The sequence below is a fragment of the Dipodomys merriami genome, unplaced genomic scaffold, assembly GCF_024711535.1.
Source record: "Dipodomys merriami isolate MVZ:Mamm:240054 unplaced genomic scaffold, mDipMer1.0.p SCAF_3, whole genome shotgun sequence".
Classification (NCBI taxonomy): domain Eukaryota; kingdom Metazoa; phylum Chordata; class Mammalia; order Rodentia; family Heteromyidae; genus Dipodomys; species Dipodomys merriami.
Window position 1 is genome coordinate 73,487,969 of NW_027204492.1, and position 24,799 is coordinate 73,512,767.

Sequence of the window (24,799 nt, forward strand, 5' to 3'; positions counted from 1 at the left end):
TTCTCCTCTGCCATCTTCCTTCTTTAAAGAGATATTTACTGAAGTCCTGCATCCATTTTCAATTTGGTTATTTCCATTCTCATATTTAGTTTTTCTGCATTGAATTGAATTCCTTATATGTTCTGAATCTCTGGGCTTTCTGAAATGCATATTTTAGTGATATTTTCTCTCCAGTTCAGTTGGTTGTCTCTTACTCTGATGACTGCTTTCTTTGCTGTGCAGAATCTTGTTAGTTTGATGTAATACTATTTCTATAGTTTTCGTAATTTCCTGTGCTTTGAAATTTGACATTTTGTACGCAATGAAAATCATTACCTGTGCCAATATGATGAAGTGTTTCTTGTATTTTCTTCTAACATTTTAGGTCTTTGATATATTTGGGGTTGATTTTTATACAGAGCAAGATAGGGGTCACATTTCCAACACTGTGTAAGGATACGGAGCTTCTCCAGCAGAATTCATGAGAAAAGAGTGCCTTTATTCTAATGTATTTCTTGGCTGTAGCATTGAGAATCATTTGTCTGTAGATGTGTGGACTTATTTGTGGGAATCTCTATTATGTTCTTTTGGTTTCTGTATTGATTTTATGCCAGTACCATGCTCTCTTGGTTATTGTAGGCCTGTAATATGTCTTACACTCAGGTTCTATAGATACCCCAGCTTGTTCTCTTTTTGTAAGACTGCTTTGATTATTTGGGTCTTTTGTGATGCCATGTGAATGCAGGTATTGTTTCTTTTTTCTATTTCTATGAAGAGAGCTGGGGGATGTTAGTATTTTCATGACAACTGTGTTTAAACTGTAAAACCATTTGGGTAATATGGATGTTTTAATTTGTTTAACTGTATCTTGCTATGTTGCAAAGGCTAGCTTGAATTTGTGAGGCTTGACCTTGGATTGTTTTGAGCATAGGATATCCTCTCCAAAAATTCTGTTGAGCGCTTTGGAAAGCACTATAGAGGTTTCTCAAAAGACTCCACATAGAGCTCTCCTATGACCCAGAAATCCCACTTTTGGACATTTACGCAAACGATCACAAACAAAGCCATATTAAAGCTACCAGAACAACTATGTTTACCACAGCATTATTCACCATAGCTGAGATATGGAACCAACCCAGATGCCCCTCAGTAGATGAATGGATCAAGAAAATGTGGTACATATATATATATATATATATATATATATATATATAGGTATATATGTATTATTACACACACACATATATATGTATGTATGTATGTATACACACAATGGAATTCTATGCCTCCCTCAGAAAGAATGACACTGCCCCATTTGTTAGAAAATGGAAAGACTTGGAAAAAATTATATTAAGTGAAGTAAGGCAGGCGCAAAGAAACATAGGTCCCATGGTTTCCCTTATTTGCAATAACTAGCATATGTCTAGGACAAGCAGAAAAGCTCAAAAACTATGTAACTATGACCATATAAGATGATGCTAAGCAAAATGAACCCCAAAATAAAGACACAGGTGGTTTTACCTTTCTTGCTGTTGTTTTTAACATATTTATAATTATAATGTACTATGTGATTTTTTTTGTTTCTTTTGTATGTTCTTCCCCCATGGTATAACCCATGTTTTCACTGTATTTGATTCCGGTGCCCTGCATCTTGTATATACATTTTTCTAATTTTGGGAGGGGAAGGGGAATAACAAATTGGTGAAATAAGGATATAGGTTGACCCACTGTAACAATGAGATGAGTAAGACACTGTTGAAAATGAAATTCCCAACTTTGGGCAGGGGAAGGGAGAAGTTGGGGAGGTGGGGAGGGAAGGCATGGTAAGGAGGAAGTAACAATGCTCAATGGGAAATGTACTCATGGAATTGTAATCCCTCTGTACAGTATTTTTACAATAAAAATATATACAAAAAGACAAAGAAGGGGGTAACAATGCTCAATAGGAAATGTACTCATTACCTTATTCATGTAACTATAACCCCTATGTATAGTATCTTTACAATAAAAATATATATTTAAAAGTCATAATAAGGGGCTGGGAAGGTGGCTCAGTGGTAGAGCGCTTGCCTTGCATGCCTGAGGCCCTGGGTTCGATTCCTCAGCACCACATAAGCAAAAAGAAAAAAGCCTGAGATGGTGCTGTGGCTGAAGTGGTAGAGCACTAGCCTTGAGCTGAAGAGCTGAGGGACAGCTCCTAGGCCCAGAGTTCAGGCCCCATGAACGGAACCCCTCCCCAAAACAAAACAAAACAAAACAAATATAAGTCATAATAAATAAATACAAGAATCTCTGTGAAAAAGTTCTGTTGAGATTTGATTGTCTTTGTAATAGTATTGTGAGGTGGGGCCTTCAAGAGGTGACTAAGTAGTTAAGGTGACTGAATTAGTTGCCATGAGAGATCTTGTCATAAAGTGAGGCCCCCTCTCACACTTAGCACCCTACTTAGTTTTCTTGCTTTGTTATAATATAACACAGGGTCCTTGCCTAATTAAGGCACCAGATCTTTGACTTCCAGGCTTCAGACCCATCAACTAAAAATCTCTTATTACTTTCACAAGTTATCTAATCACAGATGTTATAACAACAGGAAATGGACAAAAGTATGGAATTCCCAGTCTCAAAAACTGGGAAAAAGTAAATTCCTTTTCTTTTCTTTCTTCTAGGTCTGTAACAGGGATTTGAACTGGATACCACAAGCCACATTCTCTCATTGGCTAGTGGTCAAGCCACATTCTCTCATTGGCTAGTGGTGTACCAACTGAGCCATGCATCCAACCCCAGTAAATTTCTGTTTTTAAAGAATTCTGTTCTGTCCATCCAGGTGTTGGTAGCTCAAACCTATAATTCTAGCTACTAGGAAGATGAGAGCTGAGGATCACAATTCAAAAGTCTGGACAAGAAAGTCAGATATTCTTATCTCCAATTAAATACCAAAAAGCAAGACATATTGCTGTGGCTCCAAGTGGTAGAGCACTAGCCTTGAGCACAAAAGCTCAGGGACAGTGCCCAAGCCCTGAATTCAAGCCCAAGACTGCTTTCTGTTTCTTGAATAAATACCCAGAAGTACAGTGCCCCACAAGGATCATGTGGTAACTGTGTATTTTATTTCATAAGGGGTCACTGTGTTATCCAGAGGAGCTGGGTCATTTTTCATTCTTATCAACACAACAAGAGTGTTCCAATGTGTCTACATCTTCATCAACATCATACAAAGATTTTTGCACAAAGAAAACTTGTCTTGCTTTTCTTCACTTTTCCCCCCCCCACAAACTCAGGGCCTGGATGCTGTCTCTGAGCTTTTTCGCTCAGTTAGTGCTCTACCACTTGGAGCCAGAATGCCACTTCCAGTTTTCTGGTAGTTACTGGAGAATAGAGGCTTATGGACCTTCCTGCCTGGCTGACTTTGAACTGCAATCCTGAGATTTCAGCCTCCTGAGTAGCTAGGATTACAAGTGTGTGCCACAGGCACCTGGCTTTCTTCACTTTTTTGAACATGCTTCAAAAGTATTAAATTCATAATATTGTCTATATTGTTGTGTATACCATGATATTGTGAAGTATGTAAACATTGTAGAATAGATGGAGCTAAATAATGTATCATCTCACCTACTTACGATTTATTCTCTCTCTCTCTCTGTGTTTGTGTGTGTGTGTGTGTGTGTGTGTGTGTGTGTGTGTGTGTGTGTGTGTGTGTGTGTGTGTGTGTGTGTGCGTGCGTGTGCGCTAGCTGGTCCTAGGCTTTCAACTCAAGGCCTGGGCACTGTCTCTGATAGGGAAAAGCAAGGAAGCCCACAGTGCGTGATCACTGGCCCTCTCCTACATGTGTGCTAGTACTTGGGTTTAAGTCAGAGCCTCACACTCTAATTTGGCTTTTTCATTCAAAACTGGGATTGTACCACTTGAACCACAGCTCCATTTGACTTTTTACTGCTTAATTGAAGATAACTGTCTCAGGGACTTTTCTGCCCTGGCTCCCTTTGAACCATAATTCTTAGATTTCACTCTCCTGACTAGCTAGGATTACAGTCATAAACCACTGGTACTTGGCTAGCCAAATTTGAGTTTTGAAGCTTGGGAAGGATTATTAATTCGACAGTGATAGTTAATCCCTTAAGTGAAAGTGAGGACTGGGATATTAAGGGAAACTCTAAAAGCCAGGGAAGCCCTGGAAACATGGGGAAAAGAAGTTGTTTGGGGGAGAAGGGAAAAGGGCAGAGTTCCAAGGCTTAGAGCATTGAATTTCTTGCTGTGAGGGTTGGTTACTATGATGTCCACTGTACAGAGATACCAAGCCCCCATTCACATCATGGATATTCAAACTGAACACAGAAAGCACCGAGGTGGCTCCCAGGGATACTCTGGAGGCCACACTTACTTACACAGACAGGACTCCCTTCTGAAACACATACTTTGCTGTCCCTGATAAGAAATGGACAATGAGGATTAGTGCAAGGGGGAAAGAGTGTTTGGAAACTGAGGACAGATGGGGCTGACATTGCCCAGGTTACTCAGGAGTTTGTGACGGTAAAGACTAGAATCTGTGACTGGGACTCAGCACTACCATCTCCTACCTTGGGTGGCACCTCAAAAGCCCAAGACCGAGGCCAGCACCTAGATGTGCTTCTGCATAGCTTAGAAGAGCAGATCACTGTTGTCACTTGTTGACTAGCTTCTTGGCTCACTGGCTCTAGCTTGATTCTGAGGAAGAGACCAGCTTTCCTGCCAGCAATAAAAAGATCATACTGAAGCTGGGTCCTGGTGGCTCATACCTATAATCTTAGCTACTTAGGAGGCTGATATCTGAATATTACAGTTCAAATTCAGCCCAGGCAGAAAAGACTGCAAGATTGTTACCTCCAATTAGGCACTAAAAAGCCAGAAGGGGGTTGTGGCTCAAATAGTAAGAGTGTTAGCTTTGAACAAAAAAGCTCAAGGACAGTGCCCAGCCTCTGAGTTAAAGCAACAGGACTGGCACAACTAAAATTGGCCACACTGAGAATGAAGTCCAAGAAGGCCTGACACCAGATCCATGTGGGACTTTCCTGGTGCTCCACAGTGCCCCTGCATCAAGGGCAGGCACATGGCACAGCCACATTCACTGTGAGCTTACTCTGAGCCAAGTAGCAGGATGTCTGAGAGAACCTGCACCAGGGAAGGGTCACTGGTCCTGGCTGGTAGAGGATACTCGAGGAAAAAGGGACATTGACATGCAAAGAAATAAGCAATCTCACCGTTTTTTCTTTTGTGTTTGGTACTGGGACTTGAACTCACGGCCTAAACACTGTGTCTTAGAATTTTTGCTCAAGGTTGGTGCATTACCACTTGAACCACAGGTCCACTTCTTGTTTTTCGCTGGTTAATTGGACATAAGTATCTTGTGGACATTTTGGTCCAGCTGGCTTTGAACTGCAGACCGCAGATCTAGCCTCCCGAGTAGCTAGGATTACAGATGTGGGACACCAGTGCCCAACTCATCTCTTCCTTTTCAGTGGTGCCCAGATGGGCTTCTGTGTCATGAGCTTCTAATTGTGACCCTTAGTCTCCTAAACAGGAAAGGCTCAGTCCCTGGAATTGTCAGTGGTATGTCCCATACAGGAACATTATCTTGTGGTGTCATCTCAATATGGGGCCGGGACTGTGCACAGTTCAGAGGGAAGAAGCAGGACTGACAAACCAGCCAGCAAGTATCCTGTGTGTGGTATAAATCACCTTCAACAGACATTCCCTTGTGCCCTGTGCTCTACTCCCTAGCACCTCCCAAGAGAGGGCTCAGTTCTGGGTATTAGCATAGGTGAAACCTGCATAGAGGTCTCAGTTGACAGATTTCCAATAACAGAGTCATACTTCATTCAAACACCAGTCCTCTGTTTTGTCCCATTGGAGAGTTAACCCTCTGGGTCAAGGTCAGAGTCATATAGCCTAAGTAATCAAGCCAAGGTTCCCAAGTTGGGGTTTTGCAGAGGATGGTTTAAGTGGCCACTGCTGATCCATTCTGGCTGAGGTGATTTTTTTAACCCCATGCATGAGAGTATGGCTGCCAGAGCTTAATCAGTGGGGACCAGAAGTGACATAGACTATATAGGACATTGTGGTACAAACCATGACCCTTACTCGATGGACACATCCTATATTCTCTCCTTTCCCACAAGGTGTGGCTTTGAGCTTCAAAGATGAGGTTGCAAAACAGCTATTCTGAAGTCAACACACACATCTCTATAAGACAAGATTTGAGACATGTCATTCACCCAAGTATGCCAGCAATGTGGTCATTTTCAGAGAACTGAACTTGTCACTTTGTTTGGTGACTTGTAATTGGTCCTGACCTTTGCCCTCTTGTGATTCAGGACATGAAAATTCCTCCTATAGAAGAGTAGATGGCAACAATCCATTTGATCTCTTATACATTACACCGTACCTCTACTTCCTCTCCTCCTAAATCAGACCCTCTCCCTTCCCCAGGCTGGACGACTTCTTTCTCTTTCTTTTTTTTGTCGGTAGTAGGGCTTGAACTCTGGGCCTGGACACTGTCCCTTAGCTCTTCAGCTCAGGGTGAGCACTCTACCAGTTGAGTCACAGTGCCACTTCTGGTTTTCTGGTCATTAATTGGAGATGAGTCTCACACTTTCTTGCCTGGGTTGGCTTTCAACCGTGATCCTCAGAGCTCAGCCTCCTGAGTAGCCAAGATTAGAGTCATGAGCCACCAGTGCCTGGCTTTGGAAGACTTATTCACAAGCGTGCCCAACAGACCAACACACTTGGAATGCCTTGGCTTCTTTTGTCCCCTGTAAGTAGATACCCAGCCTCATTGCAAAGGGAGCTGGCATGCCCCCACTTGCCTCTTCTCCCTTGGTATTCCAGACTTAAACATGAATTTGTGTTGAGGAAGCCAACTTCTGGTGAAGAAGGTGACACAAAAACATGGTGCTCATAAAAAACAATGTCCTGTCACCACCCCCACCCCCAGGAGGTAGTCTAGAAAATTTGAAGAGGGACACACAAACTAAATTTCCCCACAAAATATGGACCATGAGTATGAAACAGTATATGGCTTGAGCCAACCATACACTTAAGGATATAACATTAGGAAGTGATTCTTTTCAGCTTAGGACTATAGATTGGCTGCAGAAGGCTAGTTGGCTGACCAGGACTTGGAGAATGTGGCAGTACTGTTCTCTGGCCATCTATTCTGGCTGCTGGAGGGCAATTTCACCCACATTGGCTCAGTGGTGCTACGACAGGTTCACTTTTCTACCTCCCACCCAGAGACAAACCTACTTTTTCTGTTGCCAATATCCCCACCTTCTCTTTCCCATATTCCTGAAACTTTTCCTTTGGTTCACTACACAGTGGGATGTGTTCAGGTTCTCTGCCGATATGGAAGAGAAAATCACTAGGCATGGAAGTTCAGTGAATGCTAAGCAGAATGCTAAGGTGAATGCTAAGCAGAAGCTGAGAACAATGCACGATTTCTAGTTGAGTTTAGTCCTTTTCTGTGGTGCCACCAGAACTACATAATGAGTCCAGAGAAAGAGTCCATAGAAAGAATGGGGCCCAGTTGTTGGAACTGGAACATTGCTGTTTCCCATAATACCTGCTGAAATGATTCTATGGGAGAGAATTCTAGTGGAGGGCTACAGGAGAGATCAAGGTTGCTCAGACCAGGAGTGAAGAGCAATATGGGAGAAGCAGGGCAGCAAAACAAAGGGGGAAAGGCAGGAGGGACTGGAGCTCTGGAAGAGACTCCTTGGATCCTGGAAAGAGTATTAGAAGAGGGACATAAGAAAGTGTGGCCAGGACAAATCCACTAAGAACTCAGACTGTGGAAACCACAGTATCCTGAATTCATGGTTCTAGCCCAGAGGTGGTCCCAGCATCCCCTCAGGAAGCTCAATCAGATAATGCCAGTCCTTTTCACTACTGTTAGAGGTGATATCACCCTTCTTCTTTTCCCATGACCTCCACTGCTGAGAGAGACAGAGACAGAGACAGAGACAGAGAGAAAGAGCGAGAGAGAGACTGCAGACCACATTACATAAGATGCAATTTAATTTTGAAACTGTTGTCAACTGGAGTGGGTAGGGGCAATAAAGGGGCAAAGAGGATGCAGTGGCTGGAGAAAACCTAAACTGAAGCAACTAGGCCACAACTCTTGAGCTTCACAGTATTGGCTGCTTTTCTTGTGTGAAGATACTGGGTTCAACCTGTCAAACACTGCAGAGTCAGGGACATCCAGAGGCCTTCTTGAACTGCTGGTATGGTGGGAAGGAGTATAGTGGGCTACTTACTTTCAAAGGACTGGAATTTTGCAGTGAGTGTCCAAAGGGTTGCTGAAATAGAGAAGCATAATCAGGTACTCTAGATATAATGATAAAAGAACCCATGTTGTTCCCTCACAGAATCCCCGGGAAAATGCCTGAGAAGAGAACCCTATAGCCCACATTAAACAACTCTAGAACTAACCTCCACCCACCCATCACAACTCAATGTAGAAGTTTCATCTATACCAAAGCAACCTAAACCAACAGCTATCCAGGCTTACTAAAGAAAAATCACTCAAGAAACAATACATACCAGACAAACAAAGAAGGTATCTCTAAAGGCCCCAGAGGGTATCTTTGCATTTGGTTGTCTGAGTATACCCCACGTTTCAGCAATGCATTGTTCTTTGAGCCCCACCCCCCCACCAGCCAACACATACAAGGCTCCAGGCCACACCTGCTTGTTTTCTCCTCCCAGAGGAATGTTGGCCCCCTTAATACTGCCTGTAATTATGAGTCTTGCCCAGATACCTGCTCCCAGAACCCTCCAAATCTCTGTTCTCGACACTGCATCTGCCCCTCATTCATCATACCTAGTTTTTGCTTGAGCTTCTTTATTTCATTCAGTAACACATGACACTAGCTCAGCAGACACCAGAGAAAAAGAAATGATTAATGTGTTGCCTTCCTTTCTCCTCATCCTCCCTTATACCCGCACCCTGGGGTGTGTACCCCACTTTCCACCACCCTGAGGCAAGATTCACACAGTATCCTTAATAGGAAGGTGCTCTCTCTCCATTGAGCGCATGATGGGAGGATTATGTATTTCAATTCAATCTAGACATGGAGCCCACATTTCTGGAGACCAGAGGAGGAATTACCTGAGGACAATACTGTTGTCCAGATGGTTCTTGTGGCCTTTCTGCAACTGCAGAAAGCACAGGTGGCTCCTTATCACCTGAAAGAGAACACCAAAGCCCATCTTCCTAGCTAACATGGAAGGTAGGAATGGTCTGGTGGACTCACAAGTGAGGCAGCATCTCCCTCTGCTGGCAGCAACTTGCACTTATTCTGCCCAAGAACTCCACTCCTCTCTAGTCCTCTCTTGCCTGGCTCTAAATGTCACCCCAGCTACCTTTGTGTCCTCCTTAGGACTGTGGCTCTGGATTGATGCTAGAAAAGGCTCTGTTGAAATCATTGTCTACTTCTGGATTGGAGTTTCATCACTGTTACTTACCACTCCCCACTGCCTAAACCTCACTTACAGATCAATGTGGTTGCTTGAGATCAACCTTCCCCACATCCTTTTTCCTGAGGGAACAGTGCCTAGGCAAGCAGCATAGCCCGGAAGCAAGGCCGGACTCTGCCCCATCACCAAGAAATAACTGAAATGGATGTGTTCCTCCTCACATCCCATCCTTTCCAATGCTCTCAAACACACACCACTCACCAGAAGGTACAAGGCCTCTGGACATGATACCCCCCAGTCTTCGCTGCATGGGATTTGATAGTACATCAGTATGTGGGGTTGTTGAGTGGATATAGACATCGCTGACCTCTTCACACTGCATGGACTCGTCAGGTGGATCTGGATTGTTTGCTGAAATCTAATACAAAAAGTTTCCCTGAGTATGCAAATGTTTTGTTGAGGTGAGCTGAGGACACTGAGACATTGAAACCTGGCATCATATTTTTTTCCTTTTTTTTTGCAGTTACCTTAGTGCATATTATTCATCTAACATGGAATATTTCACTGTGATATTTTATAAGGCATATAATATGATCATATTCACTTCATCTTATTCTTTGTCCACTTCTTTTTTTTTTTTTGTCGGTCATGGGACTTGAACTCTGGGCCTGGGCGCTGTCACTTAGCTGTTCAGCTCAAAGTGAGCACTCTACCACTTGAGCCACAGCACTACTTCCGGTTTGCTGGTGGTTTGTTGGAGATAAGAGTCTCACCAACTTCCCTGCCCGGGCTGGCTTTGAACCTCGAACCTCAGATCTCAGCCTTCTGAGGAGCTAAGCATTACAGCCACCGGCGCCCAGCTTCTTTGTCCACTTTTTAAGTGAGTTTCAATGTGATCTTTCTGTACATACCTACAATATACTTTATTCATACTCTCTTTTTCCCTCTTCCACCTTTCACTGGATCCCCATCAATGTTCACACATTTAAGGCTACATCTATTTTCTTCCTTTACATCTAGCTTCTGCACATTCGAGAAATCAAGCAGTATTTTATCTTTCTGAGTCTAGCTTAGTCATTTAATATGATGGTCCGTATGATTTCCATCCACTGTGGGAGGCTCATCTCATCAGCACTTTCTGCCTCTGTCAGCCTCAGGCCAGGAGTAGAGGTTTCAAAAAAGTCCCAAGACCTGTGCCAGACAGGATTAAGGAAGAGCTGAGAGGAAGGAAATCAGGGACATGCGAATATACACCAAAGTTGTACAGCCTATATATACTCTAAGCCTTTTCCAGACACAAACCAGCAGCCAGTGCTGCTGCAAATCTCACCACTGCCATGAGGGGCAGGAAATGCACAGAGTACAGCAAATCTTACCATGACTAGCACCTGCCAAGTGCTCTCCTCATGCTCATCTCTACAAAAAGGAACCTAAATGCTGCATTTGAAAAATGGTGGCTTTCTAATGACTAGTAATGATAAAGGGCATAGAGAACATGAGTAAAGATGTCTGACTTGGTGATGAAGAAGGGCATGGCGAGAGAAAGAGGAGGTACTCATACTCACTTGGGCTTGTAGGACAGAGGCTCTATTTGGGTCATGACCTTCACTAGCCACCATATGGGTCTCCCTTCTCCTCAACACCACAGTTCTATTCAGAGTGCCGTCTTCACCGGACTTATTTGGTTTAGAATACTGCAAAGACAACGTCTTGGACTTCACAAACAAACCAACACCCGAGACTGGGGAAAAGGCGGCTGATGTTTGCCCCTACTACAAGGACCCTGGATATGACTTCCTAATGATGATGAACTCCCAGTCACAATCTCTGAGGAGGTGGCAGAGGGAACACGGACAAGGATATATGCATTAGGGGAGGGACAGAACATGGTAAGAGGGAGAGAATAAGCTACTCTCATTCACTTGGGCTTCTGAGGCAGGCTCACTATTAAAGTCATGCTATTCACTGGGCATTGGTAGGGTTTTGCTTCTTTTCCATATCACCGTTCTCTTGTAAGTGCTGACTTTACTGGACTTATTTGATTCAGAATGCTGCAAAAGAAGTGTTTTGAACATCTCAAACAGAGAAACAGCCGAAATTGGAGAAAGGTGGCCAATATCTGTCCCTACTACAAGACCCTGGATGTAGAATCCTTACAAAGGTGGGATGCCAGTGAAACCTACGGCCAGGGGCATGGGAGACACGGGTAAAAGTATGTGCATTAGTGGATGGTTAGGGAATGATGACAGTAAGAGGGAGAGGACCGGCTACTCACATTCATTTGGGCCCCTGGGACAGGATCTCTATTTGGGCCATGAACTTCTCTGGCTTCCTGCTGAGTCTCTGTTCTCCTCCACACTACAGTTCTCTTCAAAGTGCTGCCTTCCTTGGGTTGACTTGATTCAGAATACTGCAAAAGAAATGTTTTGAATGTCCTAAACAGAAGAGCATCCAAGACTTGAGGAAGGTGCCCGATGTCTGTCCCTACTACAATGACCCTGAATGTAGCATCCTGACAAAGGTGGGCTGCCAGTGAAACCTATGACCAGGGGGAAGAGTGAACATGGGCAAAGATGGTCATTAGTGGATGGGAAGAGCGTAGTGAGAGGAAAGGAGGAGGATAGACTACAATTGCTCATGTGGGATCCTGGCACAGAATCTCTATTTGGGTAATGATCTTCTATAGATACTTCTTTAGGCTGAGTGAGTCTCCCTCCTCCTCCACACCATAGATCTATTCAAAACACTGCCTTCACTGGACTGTTTTGGTTCAGAACTCAGAGGGAGTATGGCTTGGACCTCTCACACGGAGGAGCATCTAGGATTGGGCTAGAGGGGGTGATGTCCACCTCCTTATAAGGATCCTGGATGTGACATCCTAACAACTATGGTCTCCCAGTGAGAAACTCCAGAGGAAAGAGCAGAGGGAACACAGGCAAGGATGTCTATACCAGGGATGAGAAGGAGAGAGGGAGAGAAAGAGGAGGGGCATAGGCTACCCACACTCACTTGAGCTTCTTCGGCAGGTTCTCTATTTGGGTCATGGTCTTCTCTAGCCACTGGCCCAGTTTCCCTTTTCCTCCACATGATAGGCCTCTTCAAAGTATAGTTTTCATTGGCCTGTATTGATTCAAAATGCTTCAAAGACAATTTCTTGGCCCTCCCAAACAGAGGCAAACATGAGACTGGGGGAAAGGCAGTTGATGTCCTTCCCTAATACAAAGGCCCTGAAGAGGTCTCCTAATGATGGTGAACTCTGTCACAAGGAGCAGGAGGCATAGGAAATGTGGGCAAAAGATGTGTGCATTAGGGGAGAAATAGAACATGGTGAGAGGAAAATGAGAACAGGATACTCACATTCATTTGGGGTCCTGGGGTAGGATCTCTATTTGGGTCATGAACTTCTCTAACCACTGGCTGAGTCTCCCTTTTCCTCCACACCACAGATCTCTTCAGTCCATAATGCTGCAAGGAGAATGTCCTGAACCTCTTGACTAGAGGGACACTTGGGCCTGGGGGAAAGGCAGCTGTGATATCCCCTCCTACTACCAGGATATGGCATCCTAACGCCATTGAGCTCCCAGGGACAATCCCTCAGAGGGCTTAATCAGTATATGCGCTAGGATGTGTGGCTTAGGGGAGGGGAAAGGAAAAATGAAAGGAGTGGAGGATAGGCTATTCACACTCACTTGGGCTTCGGAGGCAGGGTTTCTATTTGGTTCATGATCTTCTCTGGCCGCTAGATCAATTTCCCTTCTCCTCATCACCACATATCTCTTCAATGTGTCACTTTCACTGGCTTCCTTTGGATCAGAATGCTGAGAGGAAAATTCTTGGACCACCTAAACAGAGGAACACCCAAGATTTGAGGGAAGGCTACAGATACTGCTCCCAACTATAAGTACTATAGCTGTGACATCCTTACAACTGTGGAATCCCAGTGACAATCTCTAAGGAAAGGCCAGAGGGAACATGGGCAAGGATGTCTACACTATAGCTGGGAAGGAAAATTGATGAGAAAGAGGAAGAGGATGAGCTTCTGGGACAGGATCTCTCTTTGGGTCCTAACCTTCTCTGGCCACATACAAGAATTCCCCTTTTCTCCATACTCTATATCTCTTCCTAGTGCTGCCTTCAGTTCATAATGCTGCAAGGAGAATGTCTTGGACCTCCCAAATAGAGGAACACTCTCGACTCGAGGAAAGGCAGCTCATATCTGCCCCAACTACAGTGTCCTTGGATCTAGCCTCCCAGTGACGATGAGCTACAAGCAATAATCTCTGAACAGGAGGCAGAAGGAATATGGGTACATTTCTGTGCACTAGGGGAGGGACAGATCATGGAGAGAGGAAAAGGAGGAAGACACGTTACTCACATTCACTTGGAGTGCTGGAGCAGGATCTCTAGTTGGGTCATGATCTCTGGCCACTGGCTGAGTTTCTCTTCTTCTCCACACCACAGTGCTCAAAGTTCTGCTTTCACTGGCCTGATTTGGTTCAGAATGCTGGGAGGGGATTGTCTTAGACCACCCATTTTGGGGGTAAGAGGTAAAGATAACACCCACCCCTACTACATGGACCCTAGATGTGGTATCCTATCGATGGTGAGCTCCCAGTCACAATCTTGAGGAGGTGACAGAGGGAACATGGCAAAATATATGCATTAGGGGAGGAAAAGTGCATGGTTAGAGGAAGAGGAGGAGAATGGGCTACTCACACTCCCTTGGGTTTGTGGGACAGAATCCCTGTTTAGGTCATGACCTTCTCTGGCGACTGGCTGAATTTCCTTTCTCCTCTGTTCCAGAGGTCTTTTCAAATTTCTGCTTTCACTGGACTTCTTTGGTTCATAATGCTGCAAAAAGAACGTCTTGGACCACTCAACAGAGAAACACACTGTTTCTCTGGCTAGCTAATGTCGGTCCCAACTACAAGAACCCTGGGTGTGACATCCTCACAACTATGGGCTCCTACTAACAACTTCCAAGGAAAGGACAAAGCGAACATGGTAAAGACCTCTACACTAGGGATGAGAAGGAGAGGGGAGAAAAGTGGGGAGGATGGCATATTCACACTCACTTGAGCTTCTTGAGCAAGATTTCTCTTTGGGTCAGGATCTTCTCTAGCCAGGGGCTGGAATTCCCTTTTTCTCCACAACACAGATCTTTTAAAAGTACTTCCTTCATTGCACTGGTTTGGTTCAGAATGCTGCAAGGAGAAGGTCTTGAACCTCCCATAGAGGAACACCAAACACTGAGGGAAAAGTGGCTCATGTTTGCCCTTACTACAAGGACCTTAGAGGGACACTCAAGATCTGGGGAGAGCACTGAACTCTGTCCCTATTACAAGGATTCTGGATCCCAATGACAAGCCTTGAAAAGGGCAGTGGAAACATGGACGAAGACGTGTTCATTAAGAGAAGGATGGCATGGTGAGGGGAAAAGGAGGATGTTCATACTCACTTGGGTTTCTTGGATGAGATCTCTATTTGAGTCATGATCCTCTCTGACTACCCACTGATTTTCTCTTCTCTTCCACACCACAGATTTCTTTGAAGTACTTCCATGACTGGTCAGATTCAGCTCAGAATGCTGCAAGGAGAATGTCTGATACCTACCCCCTCCCCCGCCATTACAATGATCCTGATGTAGTAGAAGTCTAATGATGGTAGGCTTCTAGGTGACAATCCCTGAGGAAGGGGTAGAGGGAACTTGGGCAGATTTATGTGCACTAGTGGAGGTAAAGAGCACAGTGACAGGCAAAGGAGAATGATAAGCTTCTCACACTCACTTGGCCTTCTGGAGCAGGATCTCTATGTGTGTGATCTTCTCTGGACACCGACTGAGTTTCCCTTCTCCGCACCACAGATCTCCACAAATCTCTGCTCTCATTGCCCTGCTTTGGTTAAGAATGCTGCAGTGATTATCTTGATCCACCAAAGCACAGGAACACCCAATTCTGGGTGAAAGGCAGCTAATATCTGCCCCTACTACAAGGACCCCGGGTGTGGCAAGTGAGAACGGTGACATCACAGTCACAATCCCTGAAGAGAGGAAAGGGGGAACATAGGCAAAGATATGTGGATTTGGAGGTACAGAGCATGGTGACAGGAAGAGGAGGGGGACAGGCTACTTGCACTCGCTTGGGCTCCTGGGGAAGAATCTCTACTTGGGTAAGGATGTTCTTTGGCCACTGGCTGAGTCTCCCTTCTCCTCCATTCTGTAGATTGCCTCAAAGTGCTGCCTTCATTGGACTGATCTGGTCCAGAATGCTGCATGGAGAATATTCTAGACCTCCTATACGGAGGAACACCTGAGACCCATGGACTGATGCAGACTAATGTCTGCACCTACTACAGGGACCTTGGATGTGTCATCCTAATGGTGGTGGGCTCCCTAGTCACAACACTTGAGGAAGAGGCAGCGGGAACATGGGAAAACTTCTGTGCACTAAGGGAGGAAAGAGCATGGTGAGACAGACTACTCGGACTCACTTGAGATCCTGGAACAGAATCTCTATTTAGGTAATGGTCCTCTCTGCCCCGCTGCTGAGTCTCCCTTCTCCTCCACACCACAGCTCTCTCCAAAGTGTTGAATTCACTGGACTGACTTGATTCAGAATGCTACAAAGGGAATGCTCACAGAGGAGCACCCAATATTGGGAGAAAAGTGGCCGATGTTCATCCCTACTATAATGACCATGGATATGTCATACATACAAAGGTGAGCTGCCAGTGACAATTTATGATCAGGGGGCAGAGGGAACATGGGAAAAGATATGTTCATTAGTGGAGGAGAAGGGCATGATGAGAGGAAGAAGGGGAGGATAGGCTACTTACACTCACCTGGGGTTTTGGAACAGGTTTTCTATTGGACTCCTGGTTTTCTCTGGCCATGGACCGGAGCTCTGTTTCCCTCCACATTTCACATCTCTTCAAACTGCTGCTAGGATTGGACTGGTTGGGTCCAGAATTCAGAGAGGAGAATGACTTGGAACTCGGAAACAAGGGAACTTTAAAGAGTGGGGATACAGCAGCTGCTTTATGAAGAGGTACTTTGACCTGCCCCAATGAAGGAAAGGTTCTTTCCATAGTTATTGTTGAAACTCCCTCTTGGGATTTCTTCTCCCTAGCCATTTTCTTTCTAGGATTGAACCTTGGGAGGCTACCTGGAGTAAAAGGTTTAGCCACCCCTGAATAGGTATTTCCTCCCTTGGCCATGTTGTTTTTTTGTTTTGTTTTGTTTTTTGTTTTTTTTTTGATGGGAGGGATTCCCAGCTCTCCATAGGCCTGCCTTCCCAGGGTTGTATTATTCCCTTAAGAAAGGCAAAGAGTGAACTCCCAGGCATAGTGTACAAAGTCTCATTTTTCCCGGGTCACCCTCATGTATGGATCCTCACAGGAATCTTCTGAAATCTCAGCATCAGAGGAAAGACGTTGCGCTTTTTTGACTGACCATCCTGCTAGCTACAGTGGCTCTCTCTATTCTTTGCCCTGCCAACCCTGCTTGGTTTGGGCCTACTTGGTTAAAGTGGGGATAGCAGAGGCCTGTTGTGCTCCCACATGGGTAGGGACCAGTGTGCCTCTCCCCCACTGGGGTCTAGGGCTGCCTCTGGCCAAGTGCTGGACAGGGTGGTGGTGAAGCTTTCCAGAGTCAGAAATCTGATGCTGGCATCCAGCTACTGCTTTCTTGTAACCTCGACACTGAAGTTGAGCACTGAGACTCAAGCACCCACTCCCCTCTTCTGCTGGGAAACTAGATTCTTCTCCCCCACCCTAAAAGATTGATTCTTCCTTTTTTTTTTTTTTTTTTTTGCTGGTCCTGGGCCTTGAACTCAGGGCCTGGAAGTGGTCCCTAAGCCTCTTTGTGCTCAAGGCTAGTGCTCTATCACTTGAGCCACAGCGCCACTTCCAGTTTTCTAGTGGTTTATTGGAGATAAGAGTCTCACGGACTTTCCTGCCGGGCTGGCTTTGAACCTCGACCCTCAGATCTCTGCTTCCTGAGTAGCTAGGATTACAGGCATGAGCCACCAGTGCCTGGCTTGGATCTTCCAATTCTGTCACTATTAATTCGGACTCTGAACCAAACTCACAAACTGGGGCCCTGGAAGGTCTCTGTCTATCTGTGGTGGCACTGGGTCATGGACATGGCAGCTGTCTATCCGTAGAAGTCCCGGATAACTGATGAGGCTGGATGCCACGATGCCTCGCAGCTGACACTATTGAACCTGCATCACTCCCCACCCTCTGCACCAAAACCCCATCCCGACCAAACACCTCACAGTGAGAGTTTATGTTTCCAGCGTCCAGCTTATGGAGAGACCGTTGGCCTGGTCATCACGAGACCCACGTGACTGTTCACAAATGCTCTTACCTCCGGAGCCTCAATCTTCTGCGTCAAATAACGCCAGGCTTTCCCACCTTCGAGGACAGTCATTGGCCTTCCTTCCACCAATCAATGTGCTTCTCGTTATGATGTTTGCCAAAGCCCTAGCCAATAGGAATGAGACTATATCCTTTGCAGCCAATCCTGGGATCCTGTGACTGACAGATCAGTAAGCCAGTGGATGAGGGCAGAGCCTGATGTGCGGAGGTAGCTCCTCCTAATCGTTTCCCGCTTCTTCTGTTTGGGTACCTAGCTTGGAATGAGAGTCCCACCCTCAAGCCTCATCTTTCCATTGGTAAAGCAGAGCAATAATGGCAATTTGCTCAGGGACTTCTGAGCATTCTTTGTAAGAGTAAATGTGTAAATGCCCAAAAGTGGGATTGCTGAGTCACAGGGGAGCTCTATGTGGAGTCTTCTGAGGAACCTCCATACTGCTTTCCAAAGTAGTTGAACAAGTTTACACTCCCACCAACAATGAAGTAGGGTTCCCTTCTGTCCACATCCCCTCCAGCATCTGTTGTTATTAGAGTTCTTGATTTTTGCCATTCTAACTAGGGTGAGATGGAATCTCAATGTTGCTTTGATTTGCATTTCTTTTATGGCTAGAGAGGTTGAGCATTTCTTCATGTGTTTATTGGTCATTCTTACTTCCTCTTCAGAGAAGTTTCTCTTTAAGTCTTTAGCCCACTTATTTATTGGACAGTTGTTTCTTTGAGGATTTGTTGTTGGGGGATTTAATTGTTTGAGTTCCACGTATATTTTAGATATGAGACCTTTGTCCTTTGTATGGCTAGTGAAGATCTTCTCCCAGTCCGTGGGTTTTTTTAATTGATCTTTCTAGCTATGTCCTTTGCCATGCAGAAGCTCTGCAATTTCATGCAATTCCATTTATCCAACCTTTCTTTGATTTATTGTGTCTCTGGGCCTCTATTAAGAAAATTTGGCTTGTGCCAAGGAGACCTAGGGTTTGTCCTATTCCATTCTGTGATGTTTGCAGAGTGTCTGCTTTGACTCCAAGGTCTTTGATCCATTTAGAGTTGATTCTGGTGCAGGGTGATATATAAGGATCTAGCTTTAGTTTTCTACAGGAGATTAACCAATTTTGCCAGGACAATTTACTCAGTCCCACTTTTGGGCATTTACCCAAATGATCACAAACAAACAAGACCATACTAAAGCTACCAGCACAATTATGTTTATTGCAGCATTATTTACCAGAGCTAAGATATATATCCAACCCAGCTGCCCCTCAGTAGATGAATGGATCAACAAAATGGGATATATATATATATATATATATATATGTACACACACACACACACACATACACACGCACACACACATATATATATTATTTATATATTTATAGTGGAATTCTATGCCTGCATCAGAAAAGATGGCATCGCCCCATTTGTTAGGAAATGGAAAGTCTTGGAAAAAATTATATTAAGTGAAATAAACCAGGCCCAAAGAAACATAGGTCCTGTGGTTTCCCTTATTTGCAATAACTAGTATATGTCTGGAACAAGCAGAAAAGGCCAGATAGGATGATGTTAAGCGAAATGAACCCCAAGATAGAGACACAAGTGTTATTTTCTTTCTTGCTATTGTTTCTAATATATTTATATGGTACCATTTGATTTTTTTGTTGCTTTGTATCTCCCTCCCCCATAGTATAACCCACGTTTTCACTGTATTTGATGTTGCTATAATTTGGGGTGGGGAAGGGAAAAAACAAATTGTTTAAATACGGATACAGGTTGACCACATTGCAACAATGAGATGTACAAGATGCTATGTTGAAAAACGAACTTTACAATTTAGGCGGGAGGAGGGGGGAGAGGGAGTGTAGTTGAGGAGGTAAGAGGGAAGGGATGGTAGGAGAAAAACAAAGGAGGGGCAACAGTGCTTGATAATAAATGTACTCATTACCTTGCTCATGTAACTGTAAACCCTCTGTACAGTATTTTCACAATAAAAACTTATTTAATAAAAAAAAAGAGTAGATGTGGACCTCTAGCACAGAAGGGATTTTTTTGACATCTGGTTGGCAGAAAAGGCTCCTACCCATCAGTACCGTGCCATTGCCCTGAGCAATGTACAGCCATGTACATAGCCTATGGCTGTAGTAAACGAGACATAGTAGGAAGCCCCACAGCACACAGATGGTTAACTTTTATCTGAAGAGGTATCAGGACTAAACAGGGGACCAATGGCTCATACCTATCATTCCAGCTACTCAAGGGACTGAGATCTGACAATCACGATGCAATGTCAGCCTGAAGCCAGACAATGACAGTGGCTCATGCCTGTAATCTTAACTACTCTGCAGGCTAAAATCTCAGGATTGTGGTTAGAAGCCAGCCCAGACAGGAAAAAAGCTGGAAGTGGTGCTGTGGCTCAAGGGGTAGAATGCTAGCCTTGAGCAAAAGGAGCTCAAGAACACAGCCCAGGCCAAGAGTTCAAGCACAAGGACCGACCAAAAAAAAAGTCAGCCCGAGCAGGATGAGATCCTTACTCCCAATTAACCAGAGACGGAGCTTTGTGTCAAGTGGTAGAGTGCCGGCTTTGAATGAAAAGCCAAGTTAGAGTGCGAGGTTCTGACTTAAGCCCAAGTACTGGCACACCTGTAGGAGAGGGCCAGTGATCGCAGACTGTGGGCTTCCTTGTTTTTCACTATCAGTCTGGAGGTATTGCTGTGAATCAAGCTTGAGGCCCCTTTCACACAACCCTTGGTGATGCTTTGTCAGTCCTCCCTCCTCCCTCTCAACTTACGGTCTGATCTCTGCTTATAGTCTAACTAAACCTGCATGATACTCTTGCTATAGCATGTGCACCAGGCAATGGTAGGAGCTGAGCCTCCAGTCTCTGGAGGAGTAAGGGGAAGATTCTCAGACTCGAGTTAGAGAAGCACTTTTGGGTTCCATTGGAAAGAAGGTGCTAGCCAGGCCCTTAAGCATCCTACTCCCCAGCCAGGAGAAGTGGGAAAGGGGAGTCTCACTCCCTGATATGCTTCATACTACTCTGTTCCAATTGAGTTCAGAGTGAGGTTGCCTGGCCCATCTGTCTGTCTTTTGTGCAGGGGCAGTATAGAATCCTGAACAAAGACCCATATGGACTAGGTGTCAGGGCTCTACACTTCATTCCTATCAATACTGTGATGGCAGAAAAGGTAGTCTCCTGAGAATCTATCTAGGGCCACAGGAACCTTAGCCACCAAGCCCATCAATAACAGTGATCAAGGTCAGCCCTCTCAGGCTGTAGGGTGGACAAACAAAATGTTGGATTCCACTGGGAAGCAGTCAGATGCCACCTATAATAGGAGGGGTTGTGGTGAGTCATAAACAGATTCTAGTCTTTGCTGTCACAAACTCCTGGGGGACCTCAAGCTCATTTGTCCTCAATCTCCAAGAACTTGATTCCCCATGCACATTTCCTCAGAATCTATTTTCTCTCAAAGGAAAGTGGATGCTCCTGCTTTGGGATGTTTATCCTGGTAAGTTGTGACCACAAGTATAGCCATAGAGACAATCTGTGTAGAAGAAAATTGGCTGGGCTAGATGCCAATGTCCCACACTTGTAATCTTAAGCTACTCAGGAGGCTGAGATCTGAGGATCATTGTTTGAACCCAACTGGTCCGTGAGACTCTTATCTCCAATTAACCACCGAAAAGCCAGAAGCAGAGATGGAGCTCAAGTAGTAGATGGCTAGTCTTGAGTGAAAAAGCTGAGAGACAGTACCTAGGTTCTGAGTTCAATACCCAATGCGCGCATGCGCACCCCCCCTCCCCCAAAATGAACAATGACTGGACACAGTGGCCCACGCGTGCCTCAGGAACATGGGCCACACAAATACGAGGAATACAAAAAATGGGTGACCTTTCAAAAGGCACCACCCTACCTCCACTGGAGGTTTGTTTCATAGAATCATTTCTATAAGTATTAGGGGTTGCAGTTCTGCTCCATTTCCTCCCTTTTGGACCCAGTCTTCCCAATAGACTCATCATTGACCTCTGGTGGCACCACACAAAGACTAAACTCACCTTGGAACCTGACTTTCCATACCTGGTGATTTCCTCTTCTATATAAGTAGAAATCTTGGTCACGACTATGGTGTAGTGAACAAAAGGAAATCTATGAGAAATATACGAGGAATTAGAGATAATGGGAAGAGAGGAAAGTACAGGTTTGTCTCTCAGGGCTCCAGCTCCAACCCAGAGATATACCACTAGGCTAACCTGGGTGAAATTGCCCTCCAGCAACCACAATAGCCAGGGAACTGTACTGCCGCATCCTTCAAGCCCTGGCCAGCAAGCCAGCCCTCCTGCAGACAATCTACTCCATAGCCCTATGTTGACGGTGTCACCAGTTTCAAATGCCTTATCCTTCTCTGTAGGATGGTTCTACCCATCTACTGTTTCACACTCGGCACAAATTTTGTGAAGAAATTTTGTTTGCATGTTTCATCTCAAATTTTCTAGACTTACTTCTGAGGTCACAGGACATTCTTTTTAGTGAGCATCATATATTGGTGTTCCCTTCCCCACTGAAAGTTGCATTGGCTCCCTTACCACAATGGTCTCTTCAATGCAAAGAGCAGAAATGTTAAGATCCTTTGTGATTCCACATCTAGGAAAGTAAATAAGAAGCAATGCCAAAATGTATTATAAGAGATGCATACACATGATAAAGTATATCCCAGAAATTTAAGTTAAATCGGCTTTAGTGATTTAGTGTTTTAATGAACTGCTTCTCCAGCCAGTGCCTCCTACCCAAACCTTTTGAGCCAGATACTAGTTTATTTTTATTAGATAACTGTATTCCTTGTTTTGGTACAGTCATTTGAACTCAGGGCTTTGCATTTGTTAGGCATGGATTCTACCACTTGAACCATGACTCTAGACCTGTACTGGTCTGTTTCTACTGCTTGAGCAGTTATTTTTTTGTGCTAGTCCTGAGCTTGAATTCAGTGCCTGGGCACTGCCCCCGAGCTTTTGTGCTTATGGCTAACGATCCAGAACTTTGAGACACAGTGGCATTTCTGCCTTTGGGGTAGTTACTTGGAGATAAGAGTCTTATGAACTTTCTTGCCAAGGCTGGCTTTGAAATACAATCCTCAGCTCTCAGCCTCCTGTGTAGCTAGAATTACAGGTGTGGGCAGCTGGTGTCCAGCCAGACTGGGTGATGGTTTAAAAAGTAGAAATTTACTTTTTTTCAGTTTTGAGACTAGGAATTCCAGACTTGAGTTTACTTCCTATTGTTATAACATCTATGATTGGATAACTTATGAAGGAACAAAGTTTATTCCGCTTATGTTTCTGGAGCCCAGAAGTCCAAGATCCAGTCCTCATTTCTCAAGGGCCTTGAATTGTATTATAAAAAAGCAGGAAAATTAAGTGGAAGTGGATGCATGCCACTTAGAGTGAAAGGGAGCCTCACCGTGTAACAATATGCTCTCATGGCAACTAATTCAGCATGTGAGACTCAAGCCACTTCATATAAGGCACTAATTCCTCTTAATTAATGACTTAGCCACCTCTTGAAGGACCCACCACACAATGCTATCACAAAGACAATCAAATCTGAACAGAATTTTTGGAGAGACCAAACCATGCTCAAACTAAACCAATCCAAGGTCAAGCCTCTCAAATTCAAGGCTAGCCTGTGTAACATAGCAAGATGCAGTTAAACAAATCAAAACATTCATATTACCCAAATGGTTTTACAAGTTAACCACAGTTCTCATGAAAATGCTAACATCCCCCAGCCCTCTTCACAGAAATAGAAAAAAAGAACACTGCTTGCATTCACATGGTAGCACAAAAGACCCCAAACAGACAAAGCAGTCTTACATAAAGGGAACAAGCAGAGGTATCTATAGAACCTGAATTCAAGACACATTACAGGCGTATACTAACCAAGGGAGCATGGTACTGGCATAAAAACCAACACAGAAACCAAAGGAACATAATAGAGACTCCCTCGAATAAAGCCACACATCTACAGCCAAATGATTGTCAATGCTACAGCTAGGAAACACATGAGAATAAGGGCAGCTTCTTTCCTGAATGCTGCTGTGAAAGCTGAGTATCCATACACAGTTGGACACCTTTAGCACTTTATCAACTGATCCACCAACCTTGAAATAGCTACTTTCAAAAAAAGCCTGAAGATAGTAGATTCTGGCAAGAATACAGAGAAAAGGAGCCTGTACTGTTGGCGGGAATATAAATTAGTATAGCTACTGTGGAGGACAGTATGAATGACCCTCCCCAAACCAAGTTTACTATCTGATCCCCTTGTCTCACTTCTAATTTATAGAAAGGAACTATGATCAAAATATTAAAGAATGCTGGCTACTCAGGAGACTGAGGGTTGCAGTTCAAAGCCAGCTTAGCCAGGAAAGTCCTGAGAGACTCTTATCTTTTAAAAAATCACACAAAAAAGCTCTGGCTCAAGAGGTGCAGCTCTGGCCTTGAGTAGAAAAGCTAACACACAGTGCTTAGGACCGTTACTGCCCCAGTCCTGGCACACACGCACAAATAATGAGATGATTGCAGGTATGGTAATGAGGGGTCATGCCTGTCATCACAGCTACTCAGGAGGCTGAGATCTGAGGATTGTAGTTCAATGCCAGCTCAGGCTGAAAGGTCCATCAGACCCTTATATCCAATTAGCCAAGAAAAAGCCAGAATTTGAGATGTGGCTCAAGTTGTAGAGTGGCAGCCTTGAGCAGAAAAGCTCAGGGACAGTACCAAGCCTTGATTTCAAACCCAGTACACTCACTAAAGTGAGAGAGATAGAGACATAGAGACCTGTACCCATAATCATCAGTCTAGACATGTACATGGATGCGTGAGTAAAGAAAGCATGGCTCTACCATGTGGGTCTACCACTTGAGCCACATCTTCACATTTGGCTTATCGGAGACTAATTGGTGGTAAGAGTTTCAAGGACTTTTCTGTCTGGGCTGGATTCAAACCTCCATTC

At 44.6% G+C, this 24,799-nt stretch overlaps 1 protein-coding gene across 1 annotated transcript in view; it reads right to left on the reverse strand.

Moving 5' to 3' along the window:
- Positions 1-8,049: 8,049 nt before the first annotated feature.
- The window catches only part of LOC138839562 (leucine-rich repeat and IQ domain-containing protein 1-like), a 36,743-nt gene continuing 19,993 nt past the window's right edge, over positions 8,050-24,799 (reverse strand). Inside the window, exons 6-21 of the mRNA XM_070039128.1 lie at positions 16,270-16,380; positions 15,216-15,323; positions 14,888-15,016; positions 14,505-14,633; positions 14,146-14,280; positions 13,805-13,915; positions 13,119-13,271; positions 12,787-12,894; positions 12,439-12,549; positions 11,705-11,839; positions 10,995-11,123; positions 9,691-9,847; positions 9,122-9,198; positions 8,834-8,879; positions 8,268-8,309; positions 8,050-8,183 (exon numbers count right to left, since the gene is read on the reverse strand). Coding sequence (XP_069895229.1) covers positions 8,179-8,183; positions 8,268-8,309; positions 8,834-8,879; positions 9,122-9,198; positions 9,691-9,847; positions 10,995-11,123; positions 11,705-11,839; positions 12,439-12,549; positions 12,787-12,894; positions 13,119-13,271; positions 13,805-13,915; positions 14,146-14,280; positions 14,505-14,633; positions 14,888-15,016; positions 15,216-15,323; positions 16,270-16,380 — 1,686 coding nt within the window. The 3' untranslated portion in view covers positions 8,050-8,178. The remainder of the gene's footprint in view (positions 8,184-8,267; positions 8,310-8,833; positions 8,880-9,121; positions 9,199-9,690; positions 9,848-10,994; positions 11,124-11,704; positions 11,840-12,438; positions 12,550-12,786; positions 12,895-13,118; positions 13,272-13,804; positions 13,916-14,145; positions 14,281-14,504; positions 14,634-14,887; positions 15,017-15,215; positions 15,324-16,269; positions 16,381-24,799) is intronic.